The sequence below is a fragment of the Pleuronectes platessa genome, chromosome 21 (assembly GCF_947347685.1).
Source record: "Pleuronectes platessa chromosome 21, fPlePla1.1, whole genome shotgun sequence".
In the NCBI taxonomy this organism is placed as follows: Eukaryota; Metazoa; Chordata; class Actinopteri; order Pleuronectiformes; family Pleuronectidae; genus Pleuronectes; species Pleuronectes platessa.
The window spans coordinates 8,412,252-8,438,461 of NC_070646.1; the positions used below are offsets into that span (position 1 = coordinate 8,412,252).

The 26,210-nt window shown below is 44.5% G+C and overlaps 1 protein-coding gene across 3 annotated transcripts in view; it reads left to right on the forward strand.

The window, feature by feature from the left end:
• The first annotated feature begins 18,867 nt into the window (after positions 1 to 18,867).
• nrxn1a (neurexin 1a) overlaps positions 18,868 to 26,210 on the forward strand; it is a 53,442-nt gene continuing 46,099 nt past the window's right edge. For all 3 annotated transcript variants that reach the window (XM_053413721.1, XM_053413722.1, XM_053413720.1), the window contains exons 1-3: positions 18,868 to 19,600; positions 25,136 to 25,153; positions 25,948 to 25,977. In XM_053413721.1, coding sequence (XP_053269696.1) covers positions 18,868 to 19,600; positions 25,136 to 25,153; positions 25,948 to 25,977 — 781 coding nt within the window. The remainder of the gene's footprint in view (positions 19,601 to 25,135; positions 25,154 to 25,947; positions 25,978 to 26,210) is intronic.

Sequence of the window (26,210 nt, forward strand, 5' to 3'; positions counted from 1 at the left end):
TACTATTCTGATTGTGTTTTGTGTACGTTAAGGATCATTTATTGTAACTGTAGTTCTTGTAGTTCTGTAGAAAGCAAGTTATATTTAAAAAAATGTAAAAATATGTTTCATTTCAAAACTAACATTTAACTTCAAGCCTCCTTTAAATACGGGAGATGCAGGTATGACTTGAACATTTCACTTTATGAATAAATATTAGTCTCAAATAGCACTTAATAGCTTCATACATGGTTGGTTTTATTGTCTTTCATACTTTTAGGTTTTTAAATATTTTCTTTTTAGGTTTGCAGCAGTCCTTGAAATCCTTATAAACTCACAGGTCTGTATGAAGAATATTTTTAACAAAATGTGTTTTACATCTGATGCTTCTATTTAAAGCAGAAGCACTTTAACTGTTCTCTCCAGCCTCTTGAAGTTCCATCCACTAAAAGCCTCGTTTAAGTCTCAGAAATGGTTTAATTCTCATTCTAATGAGCTAAATGATGTCTTAATTAAACTAAGCCCCTATATCTTCCTGAAGGCCACCTTTGATATGCAGCCATTAATTGACTTTCAATGAACGTCTAATTGTGTGTTTGTGTTTGTCGGAAATGAACTGGGACAGATAACACCGGGGGAATTTGGGTTTTCCATCTTGACACCAGGGGGTGCTGAGTTTCTGTTTCCCCTGCAGTTCATCATTGTGTCTCTCCCTCCCAAACAAGGAGCTCTTCATTGATGCAACGTGAGCACTGATTCAGATCCAAATCAAGTGGACGGCATCAGCCACATACTCGCTCCTCTGCCTCTGAGAGAAGCCGGGAAACGTTCTCATGTCATTTTACCAACCTCGAGTGTGAAGAGGCAGATCCGGGGTGAAAATCCACAGCTGGACTGAGGGACACATCTGCCATAAAGGTACCATCATTAGAACACATCCGAACTGCACCTGCTGCGGTGGAGTCGGTCACTGGCCATCTGCAGAAGATGCAGGCCTTAGGTGTGAAGTACACATAAAAATAGAAAAACATTCACCTCCACTGCTCTTGAATTCAGAGACCTTGCGTTTTTACCCTCTTGAGCTTTTGCCTAAATTACTGTTATAACAGTTCCTGTAATTTAAAGCAGGTTGTTAGGGTTATTCAAAGCAGCAGTTTTCTACTACTTTATGTTCCCTGTGGTGAAAATAATGAGCTATTTATATCAAGAATAACCCTCTGGAGCGATTCAGAGAAGTACTCACTGATGTAAACAACAAATCTTTCTCAGAATATCCTACATCTATTATTGATGTAATTGTTATTTAATTCATATGTGAACTAACACCACAAAACGTTGTACAAGCTGTTCCACAGGCTTATGTTTTTGTGCAGTATATCTCTCCGACAGGTACACATTACCCTGGCAATACTTTTATTGTGTTGCTTTCTGACATGTAGTTCATTATAGAGACAAACAGCATAGAAATGTAAGGAGAATATAAACTATCTGTTTGTTTTTATGAAGAGTGATGTGTTTTATTTGCTCTGCGCCAAGGAAAAAACGTGCTTGGATGTTTGTGCCTTAGCTATGTGTATTTGTTTACTCTTGTTTGGAAGTTGGTAGACAAACATGTTGCAGTAAATATGAAGAAAACTCAAGGGGGTTGAAAGTGAATAGAATTTAGAGGCAAACGTTCTGTTCCTCCATCTGCATTTTTACAAACTAGCGCACTGCTTGTTCTAAACCTGCCTGTTCTCTTGTGTTAATGCTCCGGAGCTACTTCTGAATTATTCCTTGTCACTAGTCAGTCCTCCTCATACAGTTCTACAATGTACTGTCACTTAATTAGAATTTGTGTGCTGGACGTTGTGTGCAGAGCATCTTATCAACAGTTAGAGTGTGGTTAAAAAACCTTGTGTTCATCCTACCGGGTTTATCTGCAGTAAAGATAATAAAGTCAATGTTTTTATCAAATTTCAAAGTTTCTTTACAGTTCACACGTGTGGCTTGTTTATGAGTTTGAAAGATTGACTCAACTAATGTTGTTTCTTTCATACATTGCATGACGGCTATTTCAGAGGTCTGTCAAGTAATCGATACAATCCCAATTTTTCAAAATAAAATCGGAGTGATTCCTGTTTGAATCCATACAAAGCATTGCGGCAACCTAACGAACATTGTGCGTTTACTTTTAAGACAAACTGGTAAAGCGGAAGTGATTCTAGGAATGTTGCTGCCATGGCGAAGTACTGCACCAGCAACACCATTGAAGGCCTGTGTATGAAATAAAAGTAATCAGATACTATTGTCCCCAGGCTGCCAGTTGCTGACCACTGCTATAGTTTATCCAAAGAGGTAGAAGAAGAAATGTTCAGCCTCTGGCTGTAGACTAACATCACACTGCCCCGCCCCCCACTGGTCGCCTGTATTAAAAGTTTATTAATATTGAACATATCTTTTGCCAGAATCGCACCAAATTGGACACTGCACTGCTTTGGATTACTAACAATACACGTGTCAAATGTGAAGCCGATAAGATGAACAGTTCGGGGGATATGTGGTTAAATGTTTTATTTGTGGAGTCAGTCGGTTTTTATCATAAAGTCATAAACTTCAAAACCACATATTAAATCTACTGTAATCCACCTTTTATTCTTGAAGTAATCAAAAGAGCTGCTGTACTAATGCTTCGTTAATGCTGTTATGCACAGGTGGCCCCGCTCTCGTGTCTGTCTCCATCTGTTTTCCTCTCCACGTGTTCCATTAGATTCACTTTATTCTCTCAGGCCCTCTTCCTCCCTGACAAGCACATCCTTTCATTTTTTCGCTCTCTTTTCCCTGCGCTCCACCTCTCTTTATGTTCCTTCTCCAGCTCCAGAGCCGTTCCTAAACCTTCTTTCTCTCCTCCTGCAGAGCTCTTCTGTTTATTCATTAGGGAGGTGACCAAGATAGAGCTCTACTCCAGCACTTTCCTCTCGAGTTTGTTTCTTTTTTCCCATTTGTACCAGCTCCCTTTCATTTATAAAAGTCTCAGCAGCATCTCATTTGGTGCCTCTTCAACCGAATCCACACATCAAACCTTGTTTCAGGTTTTTGTGGTTTCCCTTTGTGATGAAATTACTGATCGCGTTCTGTTGCATGTTTTGAAGTCACAATGTACTTTTTCCGAGTTGATCCAAACCAAGTGCTGCTGGTGTCTAATCACAAGAGTGTGATGTAGTTGCATTCCAAGATTGTATATTTTGTGAGAAAATAAATCATAGAGTTAACAACATTCAGTGGTGATTCAATAGAAATAGATAGTAATTTGGCATTGAGAGTCCAGCGTATATTAGCATGTCCTCTTCCATAATAAGAATTCCAAATCGCTGCAGTGTCCCTTTAAGTTGGGTGACACACTGTCATGCTTCCAGTCTCTGCTCTGAGCGGATTTTTCCTGATAAGATTTAAATATGTTGGAGTTTTTTGAGATATTTTGTGCCATGACCTTATTCTCTTTTGTCCAGTTACATGGTGCATCACTGAATGGAGAGGTTCTGTTGAACTCCAGCCAGCTTCAGTCAATTCACTCCTTGTTATTGCTCCGAGTGAGCGACACCATGCTGCTGCTTCTCTTCCAGCCCGTCCTTATAAACATGTTGACATCCTCTCTACCTCCCTCACCTGCTCTCTTGACTCTGGTCGAGCTTTGAAAAGGGATTTCTTCAGATGGTGGAACTTGTTTATTTTTTTCCCATCATCTTGCTAACCTCCAGTATCTAGTTGTTCTCTTGCAGCAATTGAGGTCCGCAAAACCCATCTAAAGGTCTCCTCCGTATTGACTCGTTCCCGCAGCAGTGGTTTCACACACACATACGCACAAAAACAGCTCTTGAACCTCCGCCTCAGTCTCGGCAGCCGCGGTGAGGAATTGTCCAGCTGAGCCATAAAGGTCCACCATGTGTAGAGAGCAGAGTAGAGTGGGCCATTTTGGGCTCAGACTGCTTGATCCTGAACTGCTCATATGACTCCGGAGATTTCTCCCAGGAGGCTCACACACAGGCTCTGTGAAAGCAGCCAAATATATCACCACTGTTGCTCTGGCCCAGAACTGTGATTGTATTCTGGTGTAAAGAAACTCCTAATGATAATAACGCAGGGCTGTAAGATAAAAAAAAAAACATTATAAGTCTGTATTATCTGTTTTCACTCAGTTTAAACACTGAGGGTGCAAGAAAATGTAGCAGCAGAACCAGCATTGAAAATTTGAATAATAGGATGGAAGGGGAATCATGTTCACTTTGCCATGACTGATATTCTTCCTCTGTCCTCAACATTGTTGGTGTAATAATACAAATTATGATAAAAGTTCCATAGATGATAAATGCTGTGTTCGCTTTTGTCTTATCAGCTACAGAAGCCAAACATTTTCTAGCCAGGGGATGAGAGGAGCTTCTGTTAATACACGTTTTCACAATTAGATTATTTCTGGAAGAAATAAACCATCATTTGTTTTGAGAGAGCTCTTTTAACTGTGACGCTAAAGTGGATGTATGAAAATATAAAAAATTATATTTCTGATTATTTTAATTAGTTTGATAACAAATTAGAGGAACCACATAATGCTTTTTATAATTGGCTGATGTCTGACAGTAAAAATAATAATTTTCCCATCAAAATTTGTAATTTTAATAATTAAATGTCTAAATTGTTTTTTTTCAATGTCAAATCATCCAAAATGTATTTCCTTTCTTCCTTCATAAGACAAGTTGGTAAATATACACAGATGCTTGTTTCTGCACTTGTAACCGACATCACTGAAGGGATTTAAGATATTTCTCCCATAAATAAGGCTTAAGTCCAGTCACAGCGATGGAATCTAATACGCTAAAGCCTCCTCACGCTTATCCGAAGTGTGTAACTTTATCAACACGTTTGAGTGAGAACCATGAAGTATGAGAGGAGAATGATCAGTAGGAACTTCCTTTAAGTTTGTCTGGCAGCAGGATTGCCCAGGTTAGAGTGTTCACGTCTTGGTATCAGCTGACGATGGGACAGACGCCGCAGCGCAAATTAGTCAGTGACTTGTGGGACACGTGGAGTGGAAGAATGTAAATCTCCTTTTTAAATGAAACGGCAGAGTATATGATACAGATCTGAGTTGAAACTACCACAGAATCAAAAATTGTATATATATAATTTATAAAATGTTGTGTGAATTGCTCAGATGATATATTCTTAATAGAACAAATATGACAATTAAAAGGTTTTTTCCTCAAAACACAGGTAACCATTGTTTTTCCTCTGTACATTTAGCATTCATCAACTCAAAGAGGTGATTGTGACCCTCATGGTGGCGCTGGAGGAAAAGTTGGCGATCCCCGAGTTGTAGGGTTCATCCACTGGAAAGCCTTAATGTTCCTACCATATTTTCTGGAAATGATAGCATTTAGAATGGACTCAAGTGATGGACATATCGCTGCTATCTGAGAACTGACCCTGAAAGGGCGGCATCACTGCTGACTATTCAGGCAGAACTTTGGTAACATGATAAAGTCCTGTACAGTCATAGCTTCTGGATTGAAGATGGCATCCGCTTGGGTCTTAGCTTTTAGGGCAGAGATGAGTCAGAGCCAGAGTTGGTGGAAAACTGGCGTGGAGTCAAAATGGGATCGGGGCCAAAGTGGAGTCATGGCCATATCAGCGCAAAATTGGTGCTGGTGCCAATCTGACTGAATTGCCGCTGAGGAGATGGAACGGAGATTGAGTGGATGCCAGAGACAAATTTGAGCAAAGCTGGAGCTGAAGCCTGCTCTGGAGATGAGTAGGAGTTGAAGTCGGTGAGAAACGGAGAGAGAGCGCGAGCGTGGCTTTCCACTTAGGAAGCAGGAGCTGATGACGAGGAGGACGATGAGTGGAGTCTGAGTTGCGTCAGAGTGGAACCAACCAGATAATTGCTGGAGAGGAGCCAGCAGAAAGCTGCCGGAGTCTGTACTGAAGTCACACACAGAAGGGGAGAGGGGGAGGAGAACTGAGATGAGGAGGTGTTGGAGAATGGGGATTCATTAAAATGTTCTTTCTCTTTCCTTTTTATTCCTTTTCTCATCCTAAAGCTTCGGTGGGATTGGTCGATGTTGTTGTGTCCGAACAAAGATCGCCTCCCCCGCCCCTGCCGAGCATTTACACGGCATCTACAGAGGCCAAAAGGTAACGCTAATACACAAAAGGCCTTTCTATACAGTCAGTGTTTGCTTTTTATTATTCCGGGCTACTGTAGGAACATGTTGTACTATGTACATATAATTCTACAGTGAGGAAAATACAGCGATTCTTAGTTTCTGTTGATGAATGCATTATATTCCATTTCAAGAGATGGCCCTGAATCTCATCTGGACCTTGACCGGTGTGTTGGATTTAGAAGCAGAGAGGAGTGTGACGCTGATGAAAAAGAATTGTGCTGTCAGTGGATATGCTGAGCTTGTCAGGTGAAGAGGACTGATTTGATCTGATGAAAGCGAGTGTGTCTCTGTGGATGGAGACAGAACATTCTGCTCCGGACACTCGACAGAGGAGTTAAAACAACATTCACTTCTCTTGCTGTAACAGCTATTTCAGATCAAATCTGTGATTCATCTCAGTTATTCTCCACTGTTTACCTGAGATCATCTAAATCAAATGAGTCATTAGGGCAGTCGGGGGCCCTTAGGAGCCTCCTGATGGCCCCTAGAAGGTTCACATCTTATTACATCTTACAGAATCTATTTTCCAGCTTGATCTCACCGAGCTGAACATCCTAAAGCTCTTCACCGACACTCAGTTAACCATATTTGCTTCTGACTTCATTTTATTTCACAGCGACAGTCTTTTTATCCTTAGATCTCGCTTGTAGTCTTTTTACTAATGCACCTCAAGGCCCACGGCTGAATGATTCATTTTTCTTTCTCTGTCTCAGCCTTGTGAAGAGCCTCCTTCTCACTCCTCTCTGTTTGTGTTCAAACTGGAGGCTCGGTTTGTTTCACATGTGCACAGTACGAGGCCGCAAGAGCCAAGTGAATGTCTGCTGCTTTTTTAACTGCAATTTTATGGCAAAAGTAATGTTGTTTAACAGTTTCTTTAATTTTACGATAAAAACCAAATATTTAAAAATGGTAATTCACATGCCAATCATTAAAAAACTGGTAAAAACTGTTAAACCGTAAAATTACAGTTTTCTATCATATTTAAATGTGCCAAAAAGACCTGATATGGATATTTCCTTCTATTTAAACAGATATTTTTGTCATGTATTTTTCTCAGTTAGGTAACACTTCTACAAGCTGTTCTAAAGGGCACAGACGAACAACATATTGAGTTGCATGCTTTACAGGACTCGTGATAGCAAAGGGAGAAGTAGAGCGCTGCTGACTATAAAAGGCCAAAAGCAAATGAAATCGACTGTTTGTGGTGTTTTCTTCACACATGTATATTTTCCATACATTTCATACAACGGTTGCGTTTCTTTTGGTGGATAAGAAACATGTTGTAGCTTACATGTGAACTTTCTCTTTGTGTGTGTCTTTCTCCAACTCATTTATATTCTTCGAAGATTAATAATCAGCGACTGCACAGATGAAACAAGCACATTTCACCCTTCGCTGATGGAGCGACTGAATATCATTTCAGTGGTTTTAAATGTTGATTATATGCTCTCCACACTTTGCTGATTACAGAATATCATATCACTTACACAGAGTGATTGATTAAAGGGCCCTCCTGCGAAAACAAGATGTTTCCTGCATGAGACGCAGCTTCGCGCAAAGGAAAAGACGACTGATTATTTGCTAGAAGATGAGAAGATCGAAAATATTTGATGTTTGCACATAAAATTTTGAGCTACGGCCAGGAGCTGATTAGTTAGATTAAAGTCTAGAAGAGGGGAGTTAAAGCTGCTCAGCCAACCAGCGTCTATAAAGCTCATTAATTGATGCATAGTTTGCTTAATCCATACAAAAACCATAGGGTAAAATCACCCCCCGGTAAAATGGACTGTATTAATTGATAGCTTCTTGCTCCATCATGCACTCACGGCACAGCTGGGCTTCAGTTGCTTGACCAAGTACACTGTGGCACGCGAGGGATTGAACCACCAACCGTCTGATTGGTGGGCGACCAGTTCTACCTCCTGGGCCACTGCTGCCTTACAACTGTTCATCACCCCACGTGTTTGTACAGATAAAACAATGGGATAATTAATTAGCTTAGGAGTTTCTTTCTGTACTTTTGGACAGAGCAAGGCTAGCTTCTTTCCTCTGTTACCAGTCTTTATGCTATTTTAAGCTAAGCTGCTGACTGTGGCACCCTATTTTTTATTTGTGATTGGAATTAGTTTAAATATCTGTTATACCTGTCATCGTGTTTTTGTCATTGTAAAACAAATTGCCTATGTTTTCAGTAACTATGGCGGTGTTCCATAATTTATTTTATTTAGATAGACAGATAGAGAGACAGACAAATAGATAGATAGATAGATAGATAGATAGTGTCTGGTCTAAGGTTGTAACTTTTGTCTTTGGTTATTTCTGTCCCTCCGTCTTGGCAAGAAAGCAAATAAGCGTATTTCTTTGGCGAAGATCTTTATCTTTTGAAACTAGAAAATAGTGGTACGTCCTTGGCAGGTTTCCTTGAAATAAAACCTTCGAGACCATAGGATGAATAAACGCATTCACTTAACCTGGCATCACTGATGTAATTTCCCACTCTTAGTATTAGAACTCATATTGACGTTTGCATTATCGTTAAATGAAAAGTCCGTTTCACAACACAGCCTTGGACCTGACGTACAGACTCTGCCTCCTCCTCTTTCACCGTCTCCTCTTCTTGTTTCATTTCAGTTGTGACAGTGCTCGTAATAAGCGCTGAAGTGGAGGCACAAATGGAATGAAAGCAGTGTGTGGCTCGTGATGATGAGGTGGCCCGTGGCCGTGACTGTGGGATGGGTCAGATTGGAAATCTAGCCGGGGCCACCGTGGAAGGTAATTGTTTTCCATGGAAGGCAAGGGGTTAGTGGGAAAGCTAGAGGAAGGAACAGGGAAGGAGAATGGAGACAGTGGAGGGAGGGGTATAAGTAGGTAAGCAACATAAAGAGCCATTCTCTCCTCCTCTACCACCTCCTATTCTGTCATTTGTATCAATCTGTCCCTCCTCCCTCTCTCCTCCCATTCCTCGTCCTTATCGGATAAGTGAGGACGCCTTCATTCTAAAGGTGCTACTAGATACCACCGATAACAATGTGTGTGTTCATACGTGTGCCCGTGCTTGTGTGCGCTTGTGCACGTGTGTGCACTCTCATGACAGTTATGTGAGCTTGTCATCGTGCTCCTCTAGATCAATGGAGCACAGTTGCCTAGCAACCTGCTGATCAGGAGGAAGGAGCCGGGGGAGAGAGAAGAGAGAGAGAGAGCGGTTTGAGATTAGAAAAGAGAGATGGAGAGGTCTGGAGAGGGAAGAGGGAAGAGAAGTGGGTGAGAGCAACAGTAAAGAATGCTGTGGTTGGATGAAATAAAGCCTGAGACAGTGGAGCTTAGCACGTCCAATCTGTCTTTGTGTGTTGGCTGAGGAGGTGGTAGGTGGAACGTGGCGTGTGAACGCATGAACGCACACAGGTATGTGTGTGTGCTCGCAGCAGTTTGGAACTGATGAGTTGGTGTTGATACTATCGCGCTGAAATAGAACATCAAAGCGGTGGCATGGTGACGCCAGCAGCACACTCTCACTCATTTAGCTGCTGATTTAATTATCTTTATCTTAAAGGGGAACAAAGTGGTTAAACGCACTGCATCGGGAGGGAGCGGCGCTGGAGATAAACAGCAGGGGAACGAGCGAGGGGGAGGAGGGGAGAGGGGAAAAAATGGAGAGGCAACTTGGAGGGAGATGAATTTGGACAGGAGGAAACGAGGAGAGGGGAGACGGGTGTTAAGAAGGGAGAGGTGGGAGGGGGGGCTGGGGAGCGAAGGACGAGGGGAAGGAAATGAGAGAAGGACGGATGGAAAGAGGAGTCTGATGATCAGGTGTTGGTCGGCCTCATGAGAGATGCACACATATGCTCCAGATCGTCTATGATATTTACACAGTCCCCCTCCTCCCCCCTGCCAGTGACGGCAGGGGGGAGGAGGAGGACATGAAGGGAGGATGGGGTGTCATTGCAAATGGGAAAAAAAGAGGGGAAGGGGGGGGGGGGGGGATAGCTGTACATCCCAGAGGTATACTCTGTTACTGAGTTAGAATAACATGTGGAGGCAGAGTGGCTGTTAAACTTTATGGAGGATTGAAAATGGACAATTAGCATCTCAACGATTTCACTGTCACCTGGAACATTCTCGCCCGTTGTCATAGTAACCTTCCTCCCCCAGTTCACACTTCCTAAATCGTGCTACCCCTCTCCGCTTACTTGCACCTGCCTGCACACACACAAACACACACACACACACACACACACACAGACACACACATACAGAAGCGGGCCACTTCATGTGTATCACGAATGCAAACTATATATTTGGTGTGGCTTCTCATCCGTGGCTGTTTTCTATTATGGGAAATCTTAATGGTCCAACATTTAGAAAAGATTGTGCTTCCAACTTTTGGGGGAAACAGTTTCGCGCTCCTCTTTCGACTTCATTGCACACGCTCCATAGTTTTGACCCTTGTAAGCCAGGCCCTCCACAACATCCGCTTTCAAACCTCGCTGTGACTGAGTCGGAGCAAATCCCCTCGGCCACGTTTCACAATGCGGGAGAGGAAAGCCCTCCCAGAAGAGAGGAGGCCCTCACAGCAGCAGATTGAGGCCCATGGTTCTGTAATGAGAGGCTCAACATCAGGCTTTTTCACAGCAAACGTTTTGAGATCGCATCATTAACCTCAACAATAACTTCATTCTGTCAAGGTGTGAGTATAGATATTAGATGGATGGAATTTTGACATTGCCAATTACCAATTTATCCTCGTATTTTTTTCATGAAATCCCATTGCGCTTTGTGTGTACTGCACAACATTTCACTGTATGCGTGTGGCGAGCTGTGCATGTCATCTTCCTCTGCTCTGTGAGGTGCATGTGGCCACAGGCAGTGTGCCGCTGGCGTGTTCTCCATGTGTGCCGCGCAGCCGTCATGACATTTCTGAGGCCACAAGGTAAAAGGTCGCGGGTGGAAGGTAAAAGACCACGATGTGTTTCTTATTACCGATTTCCCTGTTCACTGTCTGCGCCGACAGTCTGTTCCAATGCACAAAACTGCTCTGACCCTTGACCCCTAACTGTAGGACATGGAGCGCCGTGGGCTGAAAGGGGCTGCATCGCAATGACAACCAATAGCAGCTCACAGGTCAAGATTTATGGTCACTCGGATTCACACACAGCCACACACGAGGCTGTGCGCACACCCGGGCAGCTCCGCGAGGGCTAATGAACTATGGATCTTGGACTTTTTTTCTATTCGACACCTCACACACACACACACACACACACGCACGCACACACCTCCCCTCCTTTCATTCAATCTCTTCACCTACCAGTGTCCGCAGACACACACCCACACCCACACACAGTCAGACAGGCTTTGTTTGGACCTTGTCGGTCACTCTTCATCTGCTAGTCAGATGATCAATGCTAATGCCTGCTGAGAGTTCCAGTGACACACAGATCCATACGCAGATGGACTGTGCATTTGGTCCTGTTGTTACATGTGTGCGTTTCTCCTGCACGCGTGTGGGCATCCGTGTGTGCAGGTTTGTGCACAGGAGCTAATGTTGTTTGTGTTTAGAAATTGCAATCCTTTTGATGAGGACAGGTCAGAGCTATTGTTATAAATGAGCATAAGATTGCAGGGAGGTGACCTCTCCTACCTCACACACAGCGACACACACAGCGAAACACACACACACACACATACACATATGCACACGTGGCTGTTTGCACTATTGGCAAGTAGAATTAGTAAATGTATGAGCTACACAGAAACTCATTACAACACGATTAGAGACAAACCTCCCATTTAATCTCATTTAGAAGAGGGTGGTTGCCTGTCAAACACACTCTCACACACACACTAACTCATTTATGCACATGCACATAGGCACACACCATTTGTTCTTGCAGAAGGACCCCCCTCTCTGTGTGAATGACGGGAGGCGTGACTCATGAAATGATACCCTTATAATCATATGCTCCCACCACTGTGTAAGTACAGTGTTTTAAACGACACAGGAAGTCTCCTACATGCATATAATCCTCGTTAAAAAGCCGAGATCTCAACGTGACACTTCAGCTCCTCCCTTCCTCGCCTCCCTCTGCGCTGTTTGTCACCGTTCACAGCACAAACTAGGTAAACCTCTCCGTCTCAAGCTCGCCTCCCGAAGACTGGAGCACAAACTGACTGCAGGCACAAAATATGGGCACGCACACACACACTGGATGCTGACAGATGAGTTTTTATTTTTGGCTGTATATTCTCTCTGCTGGCAGTTCAGACACATATTGCCCCGTGCACAAACACTCCTGCACACACGCACTCATACAAACACACACACACATATACAGAAATATGCTATATGTATACACACCCAGACACACACACACACACACATATACTGTGACCTTCTCTCTGCTGAGTAGGCAAAGAGTCAGGGGTCAGTGCCTGCTGTCAGCCTGTCAGAGGGAGGAAGGGAGTGGGGAAGTGAGAAGAGGCAGAGGAGGAGCAAACGTGGTCGGAGGAATGTACAGAACGGAGCTCCTCCGCCTCATCATTCAATAAGGACTAATGCAATCAGAGGCGGCCCATATCTGTCACGTTTAATGTTGGCTGATAGAGCTGCAGCAGTTTTAAAATGCTCATGGTATAATGCATTTCCCTGTGCCTCATACAGACTGATGATGCATCACATCAGGCCTTGATGGCTCTCGTAGTTAATGATAACCTGGTCTGCAGCATGACGCTCCATCGAGCCCGAGCATGGCCGACAGCTCGGCCAGTTTTTAAGTTTCCCTGAGCTGTGTGGCATGGTGGTGTGTTGGTTAGTGCTGCCCGGTCTTTCTCTGGTGGTTTGCATGTTATCCCCTGTATTGGCGTGAGATTTGTGCAGGGACTCTGGCTTCCTCCAACAGTTCAAAAACAGATCGGGGGTTAATTGGAGACTCTAAATTGTCTGTAGGTGTAAATGCTTGTTTGTCTCTGTGTGTTGGCCCTTCGATGCATTAGCAGCCTGTGCAGGGTGTACGCCACCTCTCACCCAATGTCAGCTTGAATTGGCTCTGGTTTCTCCCACGAGAAGAATAAGCGGCAGAGAAAATGTTACCTGAAATTTGCTTTGTTCCTTTCAGAATAATTGTATATAATTATGTCCCCTTTTGCGATTTAGTCACGCAAAAGCCAAAATTCTTGTACATGATCTGACTGAACCTTTCTTAGAGTAAATGTAATTATATATTTTTAGAAAATCCTCAGTGCAAAAATCACCCTGTGCAGTTTTTTATTCAAGTTCAATGAAAATGGAAAAACCTGTGTGTTGAGATATCTTTCAACTTGTTTCCAAAGTAAACTGATTCTAGTGCAGTGCATCATTCTGTTTACTTCACATGCATTGATTCATTTTGTATGTGGAAGAAAGATTTTTTGACTACAGGGGCCACTCTTTCACTTTTTTCAACTCTGCATCATACTTTGTTAAAGGTGATTTGTTTTACATGTACAATCTTTCATTTCTGCATGTGGATTTCACCTTTTGTCTCTACACTAAAAAATCTGTTTGCACCAGCATTTCCCATCGTGTTTTTCACCGCGCCGCGGAGAGGTAGTAGAACGTTATTATTTTATAATGCCATTTTGTCCAAAAGGTCAGCCTGGCCCAGGGATGGGGAGGGAGAGAGGGAGAGAGAGGGAGAGGGAGAGAGAGGGAGAGGGAGAGGGAGAGGGAGAGAAGTAGACTTTAAAGAGTGGTGGTTGTGGCGATGGTGGTCAGTCCAATGGGAAACCAGGGGCTGATGTTGAGATAGTTTCCATAGTAACTCCTCCTCCTTCTCCCTGTCTCGTTATCACACAACCTCCCTCTCCAACACTCCCCTCACACACAAGAATGCACACAAAAACACGTGCTCCACTACATGTACATACCTCCCATCTTTATCCCAGCAGTGGTCTCTGTGGTCAACCCCCTTTTGCTGTCATATCTGTTGCTCAAATCAATTTGCTCTTTCATGCTCCGGCTGTGTGGTCATACGATATCCTGGGTCCATAAGCTGCCTCTCTCAGTCGTCTGCCTTGCTGGAGCAAATATGTACACAGGTAAATCTCTCATAGCCGGGACAGACTGTACCAAACTCTACAAACAGACACATAGAAAGACGACATCTGCAAATGGGAATACTGCGTGTGTGTGCAGTAGACGTCTGCACAAGCGCTGAAGGCAGCTCCATTCATCGTTTCTATAGTGGGGAATTGGCATCTAGTGATCAGGTCAGGGTTGTTCTTTTAACAAGAGGCCCCAGCCTTTAGTTGCCAATTTACAGCTCCACTATGCCTCCTCCTTCAGCTCCAGCACTCGATGAAGGTGAGTGGCAAAGCAGAGTAAAAGAGAGTCAAGCAGATGTGTCGGCAAGTCACAGACAGACATACACAGATCCACAGAGGAAGAGGGAGAGAGAAAAAGGAGCAGCAGCTGGGCCGGGGAGCCCAGGGAGAGCAACCCTGAGCTGGGTTCAACACAGCTGGAGTCCTGTCCTGGGACTGGATGTGGAAAAAAAGATAGCAAACGCTCTTGCTTGGGATTTTCTATATGTTTCAGGATATTGTACACGTAGCATGAATATGAAGATGCTACATGCAGGTAGCTCCCTCACTAGAATGAAATATTGCGAATACGCTCGCACATTCATTCCACTGTTACGGAATTGTTAAACGATCTTATTCCTAAACCGCAGACATTCAAATGTTACAATACCAACATCCTGCTTTTTCAAAAATGAATGCAACACGTCAGATGGGGTTGACGTCAGGGTTTTTTGAGGGGAGAGTGCCTTCTTTCAACCTTTAAAATTAAAAATAAAACATGCACGAAACACAACTCTATGTCAGAAAATGTTCCATAATCAGAACGAAGAAGCTCATAGTCTGAAGCCCTGAAGCAGCAATGCAACCGAATTCAAAAGAATCAATTCAAAGAGACAAAACCCAAGCAACTGGAGAAACACCTTTTATAAATGTAATAAATAAATAAACACATCTGCAAATCTAGAGAAAATTTATTTAAAAAAACAAATATAGACAGGATGCCTGGGTTGAAAATTGAATTCACTCAATGGAAATAAACTAAAGGTTGGCGTGCAACTACTTTTGTTTAATGTTACGTTAGTGTTACATAAAGTATTTCTGTATTTACTTTCACATTGCAATGTTTTTTTTTCATAAATGCAGTGCATGTGTTGCCATATTAGAGATTATGCTCTTCTCCATTTCCTTGTTTTTTGCCGTTGTGCATGTTTACATGTTGTGCTGGTGCAAGGCCACAGTAAACCATGAAAAGAAGCAGCCAACACAAAGAGTGTCCACATACTTTTGTCCATAAAATGCATGATTGCGCATCTATTATGCATTGTCTCTTTGCATTAGTTTTCTTAAACTACGTTGCACTGAGCTTCAGGCCCGAGTAGCATATGGATGTGAGCCACTTAAGGCAATGATGCATCACTTCTGGCCTCCTTGGGGCCCGCACAAAATGGATGTGAGCCCACTAGTAAAAAAGCAAATGGGGCCCAAATATCCCAAAACAAAAGTGGCCCATTTTTGGCAAACGTGCGGTGCTTCAGGCACGGTGTGATTTGAAGTGAGCCTAAATTGGCCCATGTGGAAAATATTGAAAGTATTTCTATGGCCTTCTGGCAAAAAGGAACAGACCACTTCAGTGGCATCCCTCCATGCAGTACGTGGGCAGGATGACAGCGTTTGGTGTGGGCCAAATCTGTGCCCAAATAATCTTTGTGGGGGGCCTCTGTAATTCAGACTATGAGCACCTTAGCTGTTATTAAGGAAAATCTTGATTTGATCATGTAAAGTGACGTTCCAGACAATGTTTTTGCTTCTAATTTAGACGCAACAGTTTGAGAAAGGCCTTCACCTGTTGCCAACCCCTTCCAATAGATTGGGGGGGGGGGGGGGGCTGGCACTTACCGACCTACGACCCAACCTCCCTTCTGGTCTTGAACCTCAACGGGACTACATCCATCGGAAACCCTTTTAGAAAGAGTGGACACTGTCAGAGCAGCATTTGAATGCCTGCTGTTTTGGAACAAGATGATCAACAATTGCCTATAGGAGTGGAATGGTGTCCACATATCTCCAGCCACACAGTGTTTGAGATAAAGAGATTTACTTGTGTGTTTGTGTGTGTGTGTGTGTGTGTGTGACCAGAGGAAGTGTTTGTCCTCTCACATGTGACTGTGTGGCAGAAAACTGAAACAAAACACAACATTTCTCTCTTCTTTTCTTCTTCTCGTCCTCACTTCATTCAGTCTCTTCCTCGCACTCTGCTCCCGGTGCACGGTGGAGGTAACGGGGGCCGTCGTCTCTGTCACTCACGGATTTAATCACTCGTATCTTCCTCCACGCGATTCTCGTTATTATTTCTTCTTTCTTTTTTTTTTCGCGTCCGGTAATTGCGTTTGTGTTTCGTGCACGGGGCGGAGAGTGCGCGCTGTCCAAGGTGCTGCAGCAGCGAGCGGCCCCGCCCATCCTCTCGAACTCGCCCCCTCCTCTCTCTCTCTCTCTCTCTCTCTCTCTCTCTCTCTCTCTCTCTCTCTCTCGTTCTCTCTCTCCCTCTCTCTCTCTCTCACACACACACTTGCTCACTTTCTCTCCCTTGGACCACGTGACGCTCCCACTGCCGAGTCTCGCGGAGAGCATCAGACTGCACCTTTTCCTCCTCAGGAGAGCGAGCAGAGAGAGAGAGGGAGAGAGAGACATTGAGTCCCACTGAGAGAGGGAAGGAGAGAGAGAGCGAGAGCACCTACAGGCGCCTGGAGGGGAACCTGTGATTATTTTGTTTCTGTCCGGCACACCGGCTCCGTACCACCGGAGCTCGCCGCTGCTGCCTGGCGGCTTTTACCTCCTCCTAGATGGGAAGGGAAATCGATGAGACGCGGGCGGCGCTGGTGCCACAGGACCACAGGATGCGCTCGGGGTAGGTTGGCTTTTTTTTCCTCCAGCCGGTGCGGGTCTGTATTCACGGTTGTGTTGTCGTTTTTTATTCACCGTGAGGCTGTTGCCGTGACAGGTTGTTAATTGAAATGACCAATTACCGGGTTAGCTAGGCGGTAGTTAAAAGTGCTAGCGCGCGGACGGCAGGTCTGAAGCTCCGGTGTAGCCGAGCAGCAGCAGCGGGCGAGAGAGAGAGAGAGAGAGAGAGAGAAATGGAAAGGAGGTATGTGGCCGCAAATCGAGAATCGATATTTCAACCGCATTCATTCACCCAGTCCATCGATAACTGTGATGCGGCCGCTTTGCGCCTCTCACGCGCTCCGGACGCGGAGGAGAAATTGTGTCGCTCAGTTTGTGTGAGTGTGTTATTGTTGTCGTCTATATGTGCGTGTGTGTGTGTGCGCGTGGAGCCGTGAATTCGATAAAGCGCGAGGCGGTTTGAGTCATTCGCCGCAGCGCGCGCGGAGCTGCTCCCGCTCTTTGTGGTGGAGCTGACGGCAGCGCGAGGTGCCCACCGTCACTAATCCCCTTTTAAAATATAAAAAAAATAGAACTATAACACTTCTATGAGCCTCGTCGGTTCAGAGGATCCTTTCAGACGAGCGTCAAGTGTCAGAAGTGGTTTAAGACACTGGCACCTTATAACAATCTGCGGCATGATGGGAGCTCGAGGAGGTGCTGGTTGTGCGCGCGTGTGTGTGTGTGCGCGTGCCTGCACTGTATATATGTGTTAAGCTTATGTTGTGTGGAGGTGAAACAGCTTCATTGTACACTGTGTTCATAGACAGACAATGGTTTGGCCTGTTTAATATGGTGTGTGTCTCTGTGTGTGTGGCCGTGTGTGTGTGTGGCCGTGTGTGTGTGTGTGGCCGTGTGTGTGCACAGAATGCATGAGAGGGAGTAATTTGAGAGTAATAGCAGCCTGGGTGTGTGTGTGTGCTGTGTGCGTGTGTATGTGCTGTGTGTGAGTTTGTGCATGTTTACGTATGTGTTTTGTGTGTGTGACCCTTCTTGATGGTGCTGTCTCTGTTCCCTCTGTAGGTCGCTGGACAGAGTGATGACGCGGCAGTGAGGAACGCACATACCTCATTCTCACACACACACACACACTCTCACACACATACACACATATATTTGCCCACACACACACTTTAAGTCTTGCCCTACTAAGACGGGGAGGAGGGGGAGAAATTCTGCTATGACGGCGTCATTTCTCTCCATTACCAGTGTGTGAGCCACACACACCCGTTCTCACACTCCGTAGGGAGTTGTCTGCACAGAGGATAAGGGCCGATCTAGGGCACAAAGATGAAGTTCACCTCCTATCCGACATGTATCTAACACTCACACAGATGCTCGCGCAACTACACTCACGTGGAATCTCGTATGTCAGAGGTTACAAATGAAAGCTTGAATGGAGAGAAGACATTAAGCATCTCGGAGAAGAGACAAACGCCAGGCTGAGGCCGAAGAAGATGCCCCAGGCGTGCTGAAAAGACAGAGGGAGCTGCTGTTTGACCCCTCACCCACTGGAGCTGTATCACCTACCAGCCAAACTACCAAGATAGCATTGTGCAGCTGTGACACCTAGAACGTGTTCTACGAAGCAGCCTACAGTTTTCACCATGAGCTGTAGGCTAGAGGAACCAACCCAGCTCTAGCCTCTATTTCTTCCAGTGTGTGTGAGTGTGAGAGAACGAGTGTGTGTATGAGTGTTATGGCGGTGTGTGTTTGGGCGGCAGCCCCACTGCTCTTCCTGGGGCTGTGCCTGTGCAGTGCGGGGGGCCATGCCCAAGGGGAGGTCCTGGAGTACGGAGGTGTGTCCAATCAGTGGGGGCGATTCCCGGTGTGGAACGCCTGCTGTGAGAGTGTGCTGAGCTTCAGCCTGCGGACTCACAGCCAGGAGGGCCTGTTGCTCTACCTGGATGACGAGGGCTTCTGTGACTTCCTGGAGCTGCTGCTTCTCCACGGCCACCTCCACCTGCGTTTCTCTATCTTCTGTGCTGAGCCAGCCGAGCTGCAGTCAGGCGTGGCGGTGAGTGACGGCCGATGGCACGCAGTGCGTGTCAAGCGGGACTGGAAGAACACTTCGTTGGAGGTGGACGGGCGGCTGGAGGGATGGGCGGAAGTGAAGAGCAAGAGAAGAGACATGACAGTATTCAGCCACACCTTCATGGGCGGGGTGACGCCAGAGCTTCACTCATCGCCCTTACGCCTCACAAACCCTTCTGTGCGGGAACACCCCGCCTTCCGTGGCTGGATCAGGGGTGTGAGCATCAACGGCTCGCTGGTAACACAGGACAGCTCCGAGGGCGTCACAGTCACAGCTGGCTGCGGACCAGACCACAAGTGCCAGAATGGAGGAGTGTGCAGTGTGGTCAACGACCAGGCCGTGTGCGACTGCTCCGACACCGGTTTCCAAGGCAATGACTGCAGCGAAGGTAAGGCCAATAATCATGCTGACCCATCATATACATCTCATCCTTTACATAAACACACAAAGTGCACTCAAACATACACATGCACATACAGTTACCCTTGTGGATGCAGACCCACATTTTCCAAACACCAGGTTCTCTCGCTCTAGATCTATTTTTCATTCACACCTTCACAGCTGCCTTCACTTGGTGTGTAGGGACCAGCAGCCTTCACAAACAGTGCAAGACATGCATACTGATTCTGTATTGATTTTTGATGGCTGCCAATTTGGTATGTACCTCCAGAACTCCGAGCTAAGCCCCCTCCCAGGAAGTGCAGTCAGTTTAGTGGAGCCGGAGCTGTGAGCTTGAGGACAGCTGTTTCTTGCTGCATTCAGGCCGTGAAGCTTGGGAGTCTGGAGATTTGAGACACATTTCCTGAAACTCTCTGAGAATCCGTACCTGGCTGGCAGTGTTTGAGCTCTGAGAGGCTCGGCTGGTGTGCTTGGCAAAACACAATAACCATATAGATCCATTATGGATGTGGCTGTTGGCTCTTGTTGAGAGACTTTAATTGGAACTAAGCTAAGAGGCTGGAAATCAGTGGTTGTTACGTAGCTGACACCTGGCTGCCTGTGTTAATGGATTTGCATTGATTCTATATGGCCTTCACAGGTACCATACGTAGGATGTTGAAATGAAGCGTGTATAATCAATTGCCTGCCATTAATCTGAACAGCTTGCAGCCCGTTAAGATGCACTGTGTATGTGGGAGTGTGTTAAGGGTGCGCTTTTGTGTCCATGTTCTTCCGCATTATAAAAGAGCAAATGGTGTCCTGTCGGTAGTATTTTATAGATATGAAGAAGTGTGAGAGTAAAGAAAATAATAATAAAACTTTTATCTACCTTATTGGAGGGAAGCAAATGGAAATACTCTTTCATTGCAAATGATTTAATATCTTACCTCCTAATATTGTCGAACGAGCCTTTGGTCAACACAAGTGCCAATACACAGGGCAGTGTAATGATGGCCATTACAAAAATGAAACAGCTGCTTAATGAACTCAGCTACCTTGTTATGGCCACTATTGAAAATGCTATCATTTCCCCCTGCTTAGCTGTGTGTGTCGCCAGATTTGCTTCAGTTCATTCACGGAGCAAATCTGCATCCTTAATCAATAGCTCTCTAAACTACCGTATGTTGTTTTTTTTTCTTTCGGGTGCCAAAGATACCGTTCATCTTCGCCTCAGCAATCGATTCCTTTTAACGACACAAACGCATCTGCCAAAAATGGCAGAGTGGCCTTGCTGCGTGGCCACCGTTTGTCACTGACCCGAGCTCACACCCCCACCCCGCACCGCTGTCAGCATCACACCTCCCAGTAGCCACTCACCACATCACGCTCTTAGCAATTAGTGGACAGTGGGATGACCTAGGTTACCATGGAGACAGGACTAATAAGAGAGACCTCATGCCAGGAGCTTTTCTCCGTTCTCGCCCCTCCCCCCCCCCCCCCCCCCCCCCCGCTCCCATTCTTCAGCTACAGCCTCTAGACTCGCTCCTGCCTCCAGCTCTGCCTCACCTCTAAGTGACTTAAGGCATCGCGTCTGCCGCAATTACATGTTCGTGGTGGTGAGTGTGTATGTGTGTGTGTTTGTGTTATGAATGACAGGCATCCTTAAGGCTAAACGGCTGACCACTGGTCTTCCGATGGTGGGGGAGGTAGTTAGTGCATTACGCTCACGCTTAAACGATTTGTCGACTCACAGAGAAGTAGTTCAGTAGAGCTCAAATAATGAGTTATGAAACCACATTTAAATAAACTTAGCTCCAGATTTCTATTTGGATTTTTACTGAATTCCACACACAAACGTTGGTTTCCTAAACAGTTATTTTATCAAGATCCATGAATTATTCTCTGACAAATCCAGGAAAATGTTGAGAAGCACCTTATCTCAAAATCCGGGCTCGGGCCCCCGGATCACGATCAGCACTTAAAGTGTAAAGGGTTCTTCTTTCACTCAAACATTATCCTTGCCCAAATTTTTGTGTGAATCCGACAAAGTAGCTTTTGGGTAATCTTTCTTACAAACAGACAAACAGATAGAGGTGAAGACATAACCTCCTTGGCGGAGCTAATAAATTATTAGTTGCTTGACAGAAAATGAATGAGCAACTATTTTGATCATAGACCTTCTGGTTTTAAACCACAAACCTGCTAAATGTGAGAATTCAATTATTGTATGATATGAACCGAAAATCTTTGGGTTTTGGATTAATGGTTTAAAATATACAAGCTCTACTGTAAAATACAAGCTATCTGTTGGTTGTTGTAACAGGCATTTTACAGTTTTTATAAAAAGATATAATAATTATTAAAACAAAATAATCATAATCATAATTTATCATGAAAATAAATTTAAGCCCTATATTCCAGCTACGTCGTTACAGTCTCACTAAATTTAAGAATTTTCTGCTATTTGTATCCTTATAAAATTTAATTTGGGGGGTTTTGTACTGTTGGTCTTACCCTGTGCCCTGTGCGCTGTGAAATAGTGATATACATTTTTCTCTATTTTTATTGACAGTTTAAAGACTCAACAATTAATTAATAACTAAAAATAACCGTCAGATTTTCCACACTGGAGTTTGCTCCTTGTGTGGGGGGGGGGGGGGGGCGTCTACACATTCGAGAGAATTACATGTGATTCAAGCCAGTTTAATCCACTGTGCTGTTTTGTTGATGGTTAGAGCACAGCTTGAGACGGAGCGTACATAACACACACTCACACATACCTGCACACATGTAGCAAACACATGGAGAAACACACTCGTGCAGACTCTAGCACCATCAACATCACTGCTGAGCAGCGATGTAGCACTACATGGTAAATGGAAGGTGCAGACATTTTACATAAAGGCTCTCATCAGACAACAATACCTGCACTTTGTCGCTCAACAAGAGGCTACTTCTCCCTTTAGAGGAGCTGTTTTATATTCCTAGAGATGGACTCACATTTCAGCCGTGAGTTATGCCAAGTGTTGATGTGGAGAACAAGTGCTACAGTTGTTTTTTTTCTCTTTGCAGTGATGGCCAGAGTTAGTTATGGTAGGCTCATAAAATGGTTCCAGTTAGGAGGTCGTCTTGGGTGGATGCACAAGGGGTGGGCAGCCCTGTGTTTGGTCGTAGCAGATTTGCTTTCATGTGAGATCTTATAGCATTGCCAGAATAAATCATGCTTGTATTCTGCAGGAAATTAAAAACAACTGTGTTCTTCCTTTTAACTCCCTCTCTTAGTGTTGGCATGTAAATGTTCTTGACTGGTGGTCCACTAGTGTTTCCTTGATTTTCTCAGATTTAAATTTATGTAGAAATTGCTGCAGGATTTAGAGCAAGATCTACGATGAAGATGGAAACTGAGGGCAGCTTAATGACTTAAAGGTTACTTTGTGTCTTTTCGTTGGTTGCTCACTGCTAACAGATTTAAGGAATGGGGCTCATGGAGCCAGTGACTGGCAGCTTTTAAGACAGAAATAAAAAAGCAAAACAGCAAATGGGGATCGTTAACAAAAGCATAAATCCCAGACAACATCTTAAGAGTATTTCCGACGCTTGGTTTTCTCTTACACCTCTCTACTATGTTGCTCATTCTCTGAAAATAGATCAGATACAGAGAGGTCTGAGATCAGAACTGAGCAGATGAAATGCTTTTTTGTATTGCTGTGTTGTGGTATAAAACGCTTTGCCATTTTAAAAATTGGCCAAATGTTCTGTTGTTCCTTTTGGTCTGACAAGATGCTGGCTCAGTAGGATTTTTCTGGCCACAGAATCCTGGGGCTGAGCTATTATCCATGCATCAACATCACTACTAGTGAATCCCTCATACCAACTCCTAGCATGTCAAAATAAATCCCTCAGGTGCACCGCGGCACAGCTGGAGAGGAAGATTTTAAAGGTTGCATCCGAGAAAAATTAAATGGATGGCAAGGATAGTATAGGGAAAGAATAGCTCAGGTCGATATCCCTCTTTGACGATAGAAAATCAACAATATCAGCAGCATCTGAGGATATATGAAATGTTGGAACCATAGTAGGCCTTTTGAAAATGATCATTATTTGCAAGGATATGAGTCCAGGCTGTGTAGTTGTGTTGCGTCAGGAGGAGTTGGGTAGAAAGGTTTATCTCTTATATTGTACCTTGAAACTATTTAGGTATTTTAAACCCAGCAACCTCCCTAAATCTGCACAATAAAGCTATGAGGAAAAATTATTACAGAAGGGATCTTCTACGAGTCTTTAACACAAAATGAATATGCTGTTCTAGAGGGAAATATGAATCCTTAGAACTGTGTTTAAAGCCAGGAATGAGCAATTTGGCTGTGGCAGCACTAGTTCCCCTGCTACGTTAAAACTGCACGATATCTTAAATTCGCAGAAATGATCCACTTTTATTATTTATTGTGACAAGCTATACAAAATATTGTTATTGGCCGTAAGCAGTTTGTCTGGCTCCAAAACTTCTTTCATACTAGTGTGAGGAAAATGCTGTTTGTGAGCGTTTTCTTTTAAAGCATATCGATATGTCACCTTTAGAGTCGGAAAAAAGCAAACAAATGCAGTTATTCAAATTATGGGGTAGTAAATGAAGAGTTATTTGGCAGGGCTATGCAGAACTATAATTACTGTCTCAGCCGTTCTGCCCTCCAGTGAAGGCAGAGTGAACCTGGCTTGTTAGGCCTGGCCTGGCTTGCGTTGTCCTTGAGGGCAAATCGCTGTTAGCATGCTAATGGCTCCACCTGTTTCTGCCATGCCACTAGCACAAGGGCAGAGGCAAGGAAACACTCAACCGAGCGCGCAGCTAAGAATACACACACGCACATGACCACACACACCATACACACACTCTGTCCCAGTATTGAACCATGCATGCCCCTTGTCTTCCTGCACTGCTAATCCATCCCTACATGTTTATCTGCTATTTCACATCATTATTACTGCCATAGTAAATTTTAGTATGTGTGTGTGTCTGTATGTGCGAAGGACAGAGAGCGCGAGAAAGAGATTGTGATACTGTGTGTGTGCGTGTGTGTGTGTGTGTGTGCTGCATGCTGTGTGTTGGGCGGCTCTGGGGAGAGGAAGGAGCTGCAAGGTAAGTTTTGGGGTAAACGGCTCTCGAATCCAAACGTACAGGTAGGAACTTAAATGTATATTTGCTGCCACACCCCCCCCACCCCACCCCACCCTCAGTATATCTACAGGTGTGGGTGGCTATGTGTGTGTGCTCATGTTATGTTTGTGTATTTGTATACATGTGGAGCCATAGAGAGACATTTTTTTTTAATGCTGCTTTATACATAGAGAGAGACAAACAGTTTTGGCTACCAGTGCAGCATGGTATCCATTTTGGCCTTTGCGTGGACTTTGCATGTATATTGCCACGGTAACCCTGGACGGGTGTGCATGTACAGTAAGTAGCCATGGTAACCCAAGGGCTGAGCATGCATGTTAATGAATGTCTGTCTCTCTCTCTCCTGGCCCGGCTGCGACACCTTCCCAGAGTACAGCTACACTCCAGGTAGGTTGGCTATCTATCTGTCTGTCTTTCTGTCTTTCTGTCTATCTGTCTATCTATCTATCTATCTTTCTATCTTTCTATCTCTCTATCCTTATCCATCAATCCCTATACATTTTTTTCCGTATTTGAGTTTCTCTCTCTGCCCCTGATATTCCTGATAGGATCAAACATCTCTTTCTTTGCTCTTTTTATCCTTTTCCCTCTTGTCCATATTCTTACCTTAATACTTAAATACACATTTATTCATCATTCCTCTCCACCTCCTTTCAGTAGCCATTTATATACTTTCCATGCCAGTCTCTTCCTTTTCGTTCTTCTCTCTGGCCTTCATGTTCTCATTGCAAATGAATACAGTACGAGGTAGCCAGCATAAATGTGGGTTGGTCAGTGTGGGTATGAAGGGGTTGGTTGCTGACATCTGGTAAGTACTACATCCCATCTGTTTCATCTGAAGTGGCTCTCAAGGTTACGTAGACAAAGACATACGCAAATACTGCTCTCCACACGACCTGGTTCATGGCTGTGTGCGAGTGTCTGTGCGTACCTGTGTGCGTAGGATCGCAGCCTGGGATGAGTAAGTGTCCACGGTGTGAGTTTTTTTTCAAAGCATTAATTTAGAGCACTCACACACACACACACACAGACAGAAACAAACAAACACAGAGAACATTAACCTTCATGAATCATATATGAAATATCCTGTATCACAAAAAACACATATGTACACACACATACACACACTTCACACCTCATGATCCTTTGCTGTGCTGACTGTGCTCTTGTTTTCCTTTAAGGTCTGGCACACCTGATGATTGGCGACCAAGGTATGGCCTCTTACCTCACTTCCTGTTGTCCTCTGCTATACCATCATCCCCTACCTCCTCACCCCCCATACACTCACAACTCCCTTTATCCCGCCCCCACTTCATCACCACCTGGCACGGGAGGAAGTTGTCTCTCTAGGCATTGAACTAAGGTCAGTTTTTTTTTCTGAGTTCCTTGGTCCCATTGGGTCTCATCAGAATTTATTTTTCTAATTCGACTTGCACATTTGCAT